This window comes from Melopsittacus undulatus, chromosome 14 (assembly GCF_012275295.1).
Source record: "Melopsittacus undulatus isolate bMelUnd1 chromosome 14, bMelUnd1.mat.Z, whole genome shotgun sequence".
Classification (NCBI taxonomy): domain Eukaryota; kingdom Metazoa; phylum Chordata; class Aves; order Psittaciformes; family Psittaculidae; genus Melopsittacus; species Melopsittacus undulatus.
Window position 1 is genome coordinate 3,786,696 of NC_047540.1, and position 11,355 is coordinate 3,798,050.

General features: G+C 53.4%; 1 protein-coding gene across 2 annotated transcripts in view; it reads left to right on the plus strand.

The window, feature by feature from the left end:
* Positions 1-11,080, plus strand: part of PTPRU (protein tyrosine phosphatase receptor type U) — a 55,070-nt gene extending 43,990 nt beyond the window's left edge. The window contains exons 26-30 of one of the 2 annotated variants that reach the window (XM_034069217.1): positions 1,705-1,845; positions 4,073-4,198; positions 5,829-5,986; positions 6,824-6,959; positions 9,623-11,080. In XM_034069217.1, the coding sequence (XP_033925108.1) occupies positions 1,705-1,845; positions 4,073-4,198; positions 5,829-5,986; positions 6,824-6,959; positions 9,623-9,685 (624 nt within the window). In that variant the 3' untranslated portion in view covers positions 9,686-11,080. The remainder of the gene's footprint in view (positions 1-1,704; positions 1,846-4,072; positions 4,199-5,828; positions 5,987-6,823; positions 6,960-9,622) is intronic. The other variant, XM_031043807.2, reaches the window with a different exon arrangement.
* Positions 11,081-11,355: the final 275 nt, after the last annotated feature.

Genomic DNA, 11,355 nt, shown 5'->3' on the forward strand with positions numbered 1-11,355 from the left:
GCTGCCAGCACCCTGCCGAGCATCCTCCTGCCCATCCTCCTGGTGCAATTAGGAGGCTCTGAACTGCTCCCAAAGCCCTGGTGCATCCCCCTGGTGCAGTCAGAAAGGACACCCCTGTTGGCAAAGCAATTTCCTACCTGCTGACAGCCACAAAGCAGAGCAGAGAGGATGCTGCAGGCTCCTTTTATCACCAGAGCCACTTGCCTCCCCTTGAAACGAGCTGGGTGCTTTGCACAGGCAGCACTGAGCCCCACTGCACCTTCCCTGGTCCCAGCTGAGCCCTGGCACCAGTTCCTCCACCCCATTTATCACACTGCATCCTTGTGCAGAGCTCATCTCCCTGGTACCTGCTCTGGCAGCAAAAAGCAGGTTGTGAAGCCTGAGGAGCAGCACCCGTGGGGCTGCAGGCTTTGGCTGCCATGGGATGGGAGCTTTGTTTCCAGCTTGCTTGGTGTTTGCACATCCATTTTGGCTGTCAACCCCACTGACCCTCCTGTAATCTCTGCTGCAGGGTCAGAGAATAATGCTGATTTTATAGGCAGGAGAAGCCCCATGGAAGAAGTTTTCACTGTGGGGGTAAACCCCTTCCCTCTTTGGGGGGAAAAAGCACTAAAAAGGCCCATTTTCTTGAAGTGCCTCAGTGCTTTGCTCTGTCTGTCTGTCAGATGGGTCTGTGCATCCGGCCTGGGCAGCACCTGATGAACCCCCCTCAGCCCCTGCTCTCATTGCCTTCCTCAAGGGTAGGAAGCTCTCACCAGGAGCAGGGGTCTCGCTGCTGCCCCATGGCCAGGGCTGGGGGAGAGGTTTGCAAAGGCATTGCCAGGGGCTGCCTGGGGAGGTTTTGCAGAACTCCCTGTTAGGAGGGAGCTGTGATTCACAGGCACAGGCATTTCCTGCTCTCCAGTACCTGAAGAGGCTCGAGCTGAAGTGTGTTAATGCAAAAGCCTGATTGATTCAGGGTTGAGCTTGGCTATGGGCTCCACATCCTTTGGCAAGCCAGTGTCAGGATGGCCAAGGGGACAAATCCTGTTCAAAGCATGATGAAGTGCAGTAATTTGTTATTGCCGGAGGTGGATCTGGATGATCTTTAGGGTCCCTCCAACCCAAAACATTCCATTATATTCTATGCTATTGATTTATTTCACCCTTCCTCCTTCTTGCAGTCTCCAGGGGCCTTTGATTTGAGGGTTTCCTTTTCTTCCTCCAAAATACATTGAGCCAAGGGCAGTGGTTGTCTCTCTGCTGCTCTCAGTGCCTGGCAGCACTGGGGCACTGTGGGTGGGGGTGATGCCATGGATGATGCTTTAATCCAGAGCTAGGGTGCAGAGCTTGGGGCTGGGGTCATCTGGCAGCCACCACTTCTGCCTGCATCCCACTGCACTTCTAGAGGTGTTTTACTGTTCTGATCAAGTTGATGAGAGGGTTTGTTGCTTGTTGTGCTTTCTGCATTGCATCCGGTGACTTTGATCTGTTCTTGGCTCCAAGGTGATGTCATTGCACAAATAAGTAGGAAAGAGAGCAGAAAGCTCTCATCCTGACCAAGGGCAGGCATCACTCTGACCTGTTTTTATAGCATCCCCCCCAGCACCAGGGCTTGGAAGGGACCGAGGCTGTACCAGGGAGGCCAGCTCTGCTCAGAGGTGGCTCTGGTGCCACGAGCACCACTGCCATGTCCTGGATGGTGCTCCTCTTCCCTCTTTGCAGAGCTACACCAAGAGCGCTGCCTTCATCGTCACCTTGCACCCACTGCAGAACACCACCACCGACTTCTGGCGGCTGGTGTACGACTACGGCTGCACCTCCATCGTCATGCTCAACCAGCTCAACCAGTCCAACTCTGCCTGGGTGAGTGAGGGTTGGCCCCGTCCTACTCCGTCCCCATAGCATCTGCAGTGCTGCAGCCCCTGCTCTGCTCCTTCCCCTCTGCAAGGGGAGGTGGGACTGGCTGCAGCATCCAGGATTTACCCCCCTGGAAGCACAGGGCTAAGGATGCGCTCAGCAGCGAACCAGCCTGGCTTCATTGCACTGGTGTTCTCTTGGAGCTGCTTTATTGTACCAGGATCGTTGTGGATGCCCCAGGGAGACACAAAGTTAACAACGAGTATAACCTTGTTGTTGTAAAGAACTAGGTTTTATCCTCCTTTTCTTTACAAAGGGGAAATGGAGGCACAAGGGATTTCCAGCTTTTATCTTCCAAGGGCGCTGGTGGCTTGTGAATGCTGCTGTATAAAGCAGCCTGCTGCAAAGCGGCTGTCCTATGGGATTTACTGTGTGGTGGGATCTGCCAAGCAAGGGGAGGTGTTCACTGTCACCCAGGGGAGAGGGGACAGGAGCATGGGAGCGGGGGGCCATGCTTAACCTTGCTTTGCTCTCCGGGTGCACTGCTTCCCAGGGGAATGCCTGGAGTGCTCTTGCTGCCACCAGAGCAGATATAAAAGCCTGTTACAGGTCTGTAATGTTAATTCAGTGAGGAAACTTACTGGATTTCTACATAAAATCAGCATTATAGACTCTTAATGGATGTCTGAAGACTTCATTAGCTGCCTTATTTTACGAGTTGAGATCACATATTCGATGTAAATGACCCAAAACAGCAGTTGTGCCACTTGTCGCAGGGATGCGGATGGATGCGGCACCAGTGCTGACTGGTGTGTAAATACAATGAATACGCTATTACTTATTTAGATATATACAAGTACTGGATATATGCAGTTATCCCCATCCAGCACCTCCTGTCTGCAGCACAAACAGCTCTCTCTGACCCCAGCTGCAGCGAACCACAGCAAGATTGATTTGATTTCTCTCTCCCAATCTCTTCTTTCATTCCATGGCCTAGATATGCCCTTCAGCCTCGCAGGAGCTGCTGCTGCTCTTGTGCCATCCTCCCCCAGCTCCCAGTTCCCTGATGTGGCCATTGTCCCCTGTCACCATCCAATGGGAACTCGGCCATTTTTCACCATTATTCAGCCCTGCCTCACTCCCTGGGCAGCTCTTCCTTAGGGATGTCTCTGTTACAATATTTAGCCTGATCTTAAATGTTTACCAGTTTAGGAGCAACAGGTAATAAATCAACCTTTACAGCAGGCAGCTCCGAGAGGTGACTTGGAGGGTATATCCCTCACTTGAGCTCCAGGTTGCCGAAGGAAGTTTTAATATCCAAATGATGGTTGTGAGTCCAGAAGGCTTTGAGATCTTGGAGATTTATAGCCCCTATTAACAACCAATTATTTCTCAAAGCCATTTGCCATGCAGTTAGGCCCAAGCCGTTAGGTGACCTGAGATGCTAAATGCCCTGTTAAAGTGAGGTGACAAACATCATATATTCCATGTCGGTGCTGGTTTCTCAGCTGTCACAGTGTGAAAACAATCTCATCCATGACCCTTGGACTGAGCCATCCATCAGTGCTGTGGTGAACACGTGGAGGGGGAGCAGGATTTGCTCCTCAGCCCTTTCCTGGGGTTGATGGGATGTCGTGGCCATGGGACGAGGGGGACTGTTATCCCACATTGTTGTTGCTGATGATGGAAAAGCAGCTTCTAAAGCCAGTGGGGTTTGAGAGGAGACTTGGAGCAACCAAGCCCTGCTCCATCATTGTGTAGGATCAGGCGTGTGGGCCCATCCTGCATCCTGCTGGACCAGCAAAGGCCATCTCCAGGAGCACCAGCTGTTGTGTTTGTGTAGTGGGGAGAGGGCTCTATGGGTGCTGGGGGTGGCCTTGATCTTTCAGCTTTGATCCCTCAGTAAGCAGAGGGATCCTCTCCCCATCAGTGCCTGTGGGCCCTGTGGAGGGTCGAACATCCTGTCTTGGGGCCACCCCTGGTACCAGCAGCCCCTCTTGGTGTCCAGCACCAACTGCTTCAGTTCACTTAATGGTGCCTGTGATCCACGATGTCCTTTCCCTGGTGACGCCAGGTTGAGGAGCCTTGGGCACCATGATCTAGTGTGAAGTGTCCCTGCCCATGGCAGGGGATTGGAACTGATCTTAGGGTCCTTTCCAACCCAATCCAGTCTATGATTCCCTGTGTCCCAGTACGTGTTCCTGGTCATGGTGAGCTTTACTTCTCTCCACAGCCTTGTTTGCAGTACTGGCCTGAGCCGGGGCTGCAGCACTACGGCCCAATGGAGGTGGAATACGTCTCTGGAGCAGCGGATGAGGACATCGTGTCCCGTCTCTTCCGAGTCCAGAACATCACACGGGTGAGGGTTTCTCCTCTGGCTCCAAGGCTGGGGGGGCTTCATGTATGTCTGTGTGTGCCCAGGTGGCCCCATGAAGAGGTGGCTTCACTGAGCCTTTAAATCTCAGCCAAGAGGCTGAGGACAATTCCCCAGTGGAGGTCATTGGCCAGATGGGAATTAGGGAGCTTTGCTGGGAAGGGAGCTGGGGTCGGAGGAGATAAATCCTGATTATTTGGGCTCTTAGCACAGAGGGGTTTGGTTCACTGCTGGGAGCATCTGGCATTGCTGGGTATCAGCACAAAATCCTTCAGCAAGTGCTTTGCTCAGGGTATACTCCATGTTCGATTAAAATGCAGTGTGATTGAAAGCTCTGGATCTAAGGAGAGATTTCCTTAGGGAGCAGATCGCCGGTAACTGCATGGAGCTGCTCCTTGCCAAGCCTTGGCTGGAGGGGATCCAGGAGTTGGGGGTGTCACAAATCCTCCAGAGCCAGACAGAGCTTTCACCTGAGCTTCAGAACGGATCCCAAAGCTTTCCTTCCTGGGCTGTCCAAGGCGTTTGCTCCTGGTTTAACTCCACTTGTGTCATCTTCCCCCTTTGCCTTCCTGGCTTCCAGCTCAGTTGGTCAGCCCATCCTGGCCATATCAGAGCCCCCAGAAGGGTCAGAAGAGCCCCTGTGTGTTTGGGGTGTGCTGGTTGGAGCAGGCACCAAATGCCCCCCACATCCACTCCCAGGTTGGGGCTCCCTGTAGAGGAATACCTCAGGTCCTGCTGGCTGGGGATGCTGGTGCTCACCCCATGCATCAGGCATCTGGAAGTGAGTGGATGGAGCCTTCCAAGAGCTGAAGGTCCCCATCTGTTTCCCCTTTCTCCTCCAATGTGTGCTCCCCATATGTACCACCAAGCCCCAGGCTGTGGCTGGAGTGTGTGAGCCATGGTTTCATCCCATCAGGTACTCCTGATGCTTTGAGTGCTTCTTCATCCTTTGCAGTGCTTAAGGCCAGGTTGGACACAGGGGCTTGGAGCAGCTGCTCCAGTGGAAGGGGTCCCTGCCCATGGCAGAGGTTGGAGCTGGAGGAGCTTTAAGGTCCCTTCCAACCCAAACCAGTTTGGGATTCTATGATTCTGAGCAAGTACATCTGCTTGCTAAGTCCTGGCCTGGTTTAGCTTTGTGGATGTAATCCTCCTCCTGGAGCCTGCTAACCAGATTAGGTTTCAACCCTAACCAGATTACCAGGGTATTAAGGCGTTCTTCTATTGCTCCCCTCTTCTGTGGGTGGCAGCTTCTCATCAGCCTCCTGGGTTACAGCAAACACAACAAAACCACATCCCTTGAGACCTTCTGTGTGTGAGACCAGGATGTGATGGAGAAGCCTTGGGGAGGCTCAGGGGTCTGGTAACAGGTTTTGGGTGATAGAATGAGCCTGAGATGCTGTGAGCTGGGATAAGGCATATCAGTGGGCGGGTTGGGGTGGTGGAACCAGTTTGAGCTGTGGAGGAGATGCTGAACTGCCCCTCTTAAAGTACCAGGAGAGGGTTTTTCCTCTCTTCTTTTTGATGTGTGGCAACCCCCTCTTGCTTCCATCAGCCCTCCACTGGTGACCAGTGAGGGCAGCCCATGGGTTCAAGCTGATGAGGTTTGCTTTTCTAGTTGCAGGAGGGGCACCTGATGGTCCGGCACTTCCAGTACCTGCGGTGGTCGGCATATCGAGACACCCCAGACTCCAAGAAGTCCTTCCTGCACCTCCTGGCCCAAGTGGAGAGGTGGCAGAAGGAAAGCGGTGATGGCAGGACTGTGGTGCACTGCCTGTGAGTGTCAGCTGGAGGGGAGCAGGTTCTGGTGCTGGGGGAGATGCCACCAACATCTGTGTCCATCGTTCTGCATGGAGAGCCTCTGAACAGCTCTCACCAGGGTGACTTTGTCCCCAGATGGTGCTGCTCACAATGTGAGTTTTGGATGAGGCACCTCGTGGTCACCGTGTCCTCCGTGAGGTGGATGCTCACACAAAGACCCCTGTGTGCTCTCCTCAGATGGGACCTGGCACGTTCACAGATGGGGAGAGGCAGCAGGCGAGCCTTTAATCAGGAATCAGTTACACCCTCGTCTGTCTTCATTAGCTGAAGGAGAGCTTGAGAACATGCTCTATAAAACACTGGCATCGTGTTCTCCTTTCCTCTCCCCATTCCCCTTTTGCTGCCAGGGATCAGAAGTGGTGCTGTGGGATTGTTTCAGCCTGGGATGGAGGGATGGAAAGTAGGATGCTTCCTCCAGCCAGCACTACCCAACAGGTTGTCAGCCCACAGACACCCTGCAGATGGGGAGAGGGTGGTAGAGGGACACAGTGGACTTGATCCATGGCAGGGCTGGCAGCTGAGCCCAGAAGTCCAAGATCCAGCCCTGATGGTCCAAAAAGGTGTTTTCATGCTCTGTTGTGGCTCCTGTGAGGGCCAGAGGGCAGGATCACAGCTCCTGCTGCCGTGTGGGTCTGGTTCAGGTCCCCCCATTTGGGAGGATGCTGGGGTATGAGCCCCTGCAGCAGGACATCTTGTGGGATGAAAGGATGGATGGAGAACTGGGGATTGTGGGAGCACCAAGATGCACTTGTGCCATCTTCTCACCACTGACATGTGTGCTTCTCCCACCAGGAATGGAGGTGGCCGGAGTGGCACCTTCTGTGCCTCCACCATGATCCTGGAGATGCTCAAGTGTCACAACATGGCAGATGTTTTCTATGCTGCAAAGACCCTCCGCAACTACAAGCCAAATATGGTAGAGACCTTGGTAAGCACCAGACACCAGCAGGGTCCCTGCGTCCCTCCAGCAAACACCTTCTCCATCCCAAACCCTGATGAGCATCATGGGCATCCTCATGCAGAGGGTGTCTTGATGAGCATGCCATGGGCTGGGTTGGACAAGGAGGTGAGACAGTTCTTGACAGCAGCCTTGGGCTTGTCTTCATCTCTCCGTGCCCACATGGCCTTAGCATCAGTGTTGGGCTTGTTGGAAATCCTTCCCAGGAGGAATAAGGCAGATTCCCATTAACTCATGAGATGTAATTGTAGTTCATCAGAGGGTTTGTGTGCTGGGAGCAGCTCCGAGGTGGAGTCAGACAAATTCCTGCTGGAAGTGTAAAAGGGAGCTGCATTTTGAGTGGAATTATTTGGAAAACTGCTGGGAGCAGCGATGGAGCCATGTTTTGTGATGATGAGGCTGGAGGTGGCAGCGGGTCAGGGCAAAAAGCCCATGTCCTATTTCAGGCCCTTGATAATAGACAGGAGATGGACATCACGTGGAAGGATCCAGGTGCCTCATGATGTTTTAAAAGCAAGTCAGCTGGAAATGTTTACCCTGTTTGGATTATAAAATCCCTAAGTTGCAAAATGAAATGGTTTTGAGGAAGGGATATGATTTGCATTAGGAATTAAAGTGGAGGAGAAGGTGAGGGAGGGGAGAGGGGGCCAGAGGGAGGGATGCAGATAATGGAAAGCTGATGTGACAAGCATGAAGCCACCGGACCCATTGGGCTAAATTGCAAGGGTATTAAAAGGAAAAAGGCAACATTTCACATCAGGACACCAACATCCTCCAGCCTCACATGAACCTGGACCAGCTATTCTGGGAATCTCAATCCACCAGTCCCTGGGGGGCCGGATCCTTGCCTGGTGTAAGGAGCTTCAGCCCAGTGCAAAGCCGCTGTTTCACGCTGTCCCATGCACCTTCCCCTTCTGTTTGCCCATGGGGTTTCTTTCTGTAAGATGATGAATGGAAACAATCCCTGTTTTTAATCCAGAAAGCATTATGTGCTTTTCATCTAAGCCCTTGCAGCCTCTTCCCTTTGAAGCCCTTCTCCCCCACTGCCCATTCCCACCTGGGGTCTCTGAGCAGCCACCCCTCCCCATCTGGGATAATGGGATTGGTGCTCAAGCTGCAGTCCCCATGCTGCTGCTGAGGATGCCAAGGGATGAGCTTTCCCCTTTCCGTCCTTGCTGTCACACCAGGAATCACAGAATCACAGAATCCCGAGGGTTTGAATGGACCTCAAAAGATCATTTAGTCCAGCACTTGCAGCAGCATCAGAAACCTCATTGATTTGGGTTGGTTTTTCCCTGTTCTGGTTAATTTTGCTCGTTGGATACTCAAAGGAGCAACATCTCATGGGGATGGGCACTTCCAACGTTGGAACTTGTCTGGAGCACTGTGAGTTGTATGAGGGCAGGAGTGCAGGAGAACAGGTCATGTAAAGGAGGACAAGGATGGATGAGGCTGCCTTGGCAAGCCCCATTTCAGTGATTTCTGCTATAAAACCAAGACCCAGCCATGCAGGACTTTGTGTAGCTGGGGAGATGGTTAGAGGGGGAACAAAGGGTGGGAAGATGCTGACACTGTCCATAGGCGGCTTTGCAAAGGGAAGCATGGGAATGTGAGCCCAATCCTTCCGCAGGCTCTGGGAGGACCTTCCCACTCACACCCTTTGGCTCCAGCCTGGCCATTGTGGGTGGGTCAGGTTTGACCTGAGCACCAAAGTCCTCAAAGTGCTTGGAACATTTGGGTTTTTGGGAAGTGAAAGCTCCTGGGACTTCCCTTCGTGTCTCTTCCCCCACGCAAAGCAAACGCCCAAACAACCAAATCCTTGCTAGGGATGGAAAATGGCTCTTTGCTATCTGCAGCAAGAGAAGCTGTGATGAGGAATTACCGGGACAGGGAGGCTCCAGTAATCCCACACCCAGACTGTGGATGAGTGAACAGTTGGCACGTGGAATACCTTTGGATCTAGGGGATGGATCAACCTCCTCCCACAGCAATGGGGGGTGGTTGTCAGAAGTGGAGTTTCTTCAGGCTGTTGGAATCCCAGCCTGGTTTGTGTTGGAAGGGACCTTAAAGCTCCTCCAGCTCCAACCCCTGCCACAGGCAGGGACCCCTTCCACTGGAGCAGCTGCTCCAAGCCCCTGTGTCCAACCTGGCCTTGAGCACTGCCAGGGATGGGGCAGCCACAGCCTCTCTGGGCACCCTGTGCCAGTGCCTCAGCACCTTCACAGGGAACAGCTTCTGCCTTATTTCCAACCTGAACTTCCCTGTTTCAGTCTGAACCCATCACCCCTTGTCCTGTCCCTACAGTCCCTGATGCAGAGCCCTTCTCCTGCATCTTTGTAGTCCCCTTCAGACACTGGAAGCTGCTCTGAGCTCTCCATGCAGCTTGTTCTCCAGGCTGAACAGCCCCAATGTTCTCAGCCTGGCTCCATACAGGAGCTGCTCCAGCCCCTGAGCATCCTCATGGCTTCCTCTGGGGTTGCTCCAACAGCTCCATGTCCTCCTTATGCTGAGGACACCAGCACCGCACACAGTGCTGCGAGTGGGGTCTCACTGGAGCAGAATAGAGGATAGGGACAGCTTTGGGAAGTGACTTCCTTTGGGATCACACCATTCTCTCTTCTCTCTCCCAACAGGAGCAGTATCATTTCTGCTATGACATAGCCCTGGAATATCTGGAGTCCCTGGAGACGAGATAGCACCCAGCCAGTAGAGGGGGCAAGGGCTTGCGCAGGGTCGTGCCACCGCGCGGTTCACGCTCGGACGTTGCGTTAGAGCTGAAGGTGAAGAGGAAACAGCAAAGGACCCAACGAGAAAACCCAATGATGAAGGCCAAGGAAAGGACACGGGGACGTGTCGGCTGCTCCCATCTTCATCCTCCCCTCCCCGTCTTCCCTTCCCAGCGTGTCTGAATGGCTGCGGATTGGATGCTACAACTCATCCTGTCCCTGCATCGCTTTGAATCGCAGTCGTGGGGTTGGTGTGTGCAGGATGCGGCCCTGTGGTGCTGCCTGGGCATCTCCGAAGCAGCTGGAGAGGAGGGCAGGAGGAGCCGAGGCCGTTTCCCAGCAGGAAGGATGGAGTATTGGAGAAGAGATGGTGCTGTTTGAGTTGTGAGTGGAGTTGAAGCTGCTCTTCTGAGGAGTGCGGATGGTCGCTGGCAGGTTTTGCCCTTGGTGGGGACATACTCTGAGCTGGGGCAAAGACCCTGAGAGGAGCCTGTTTCTGCCTGTTCTCACCAGGAGTCTGATCTTCACGTTGTTTAGTTCTGTGAGTTGTCACCCTGTGTGTATCCAGCCCTGGACAGAGCTGGGATGAGGGATGGGAGGTGGGGGTCAGGGTGTGCAAAGTCCCCCTTACAGGGACTGACCCAGACCCCTCCTGGTGCCTTTGCAAAGCTTTGCAAACGATGGCTCTCTGCATCTCCAAACCATCTTCTCCATCTGTAGCAATCGATTCCTCCTGGGCTGACACAAAGGTGCCAGCCCATGGGTCCGTCTCTGACCCTTCCCTTGTGAATCACTGCATATGACACATCTCTGGTGCCTGGAAATGAAGCCCTCAGAATGTGGGTGTATCCTGGATGCTGCCTGTAGGCAGGTGTCCATTGATGCTGCTTGGCTTTTCTTGGTTGTTCTGGGGCTGGTGAAGTGGGATGGTTGGTTTTGGTGATGCTGTTGTCATAGGGTGAGTGGTGCTGAAACCTTGAGCTTGGTAATTGAAGGTACCTGATGTATTTTTGGCTTCATCGTGCTGCAGGCAGGTGTGAGATGTCACCTTTTCTGTCTGATGGTGTGATAATTATGGGGGTTTCTGCTTAGCCTGGTTGTAATAAAGCTGTGGTCAGGGTTTTCTCTCCCTGCAAATGGCCTCAAGAAGGTATAAACACAAGGATGCAGGTCTGGAGTCTTGAGGAGAGGGGAAGAGCTAAGGGGAGGCTGCTTCTGTCTTGAGGGCCAGGCAGAGCCTTTCACTCTGGGATCATTTGGGAGGGGATGGAGCAGAACGGATGAGAAACTGTTCACTGTATGCTGAAGGTTGCAGGTGGGCAACCCCATCCTTCATTCCCCCATCCTTCATTCCCCCATCCTTCATTCCCCCATCCTTCATTCCCCCATCCTTCATTCCCCCATCCTTCATTCCCCCATCCTTCATTCCCCCATCCTTCATTCCCCCTGTCCTCGATGTTCCCTCATCCTCCAGTCCCATCTCCCCAGGGCAGGGGAAGCTTCCCCATCCTGCCTGCCTGGCATCTGGGGATCCTTCTCTCTGGGAATTACATTCATATCTATTCCGTGACTGAAAGACATGGAATCTGTCTTTGGACTGAACCGCAGCACCAAGGCTGCAGAGCCTTGGATAAGCAAAC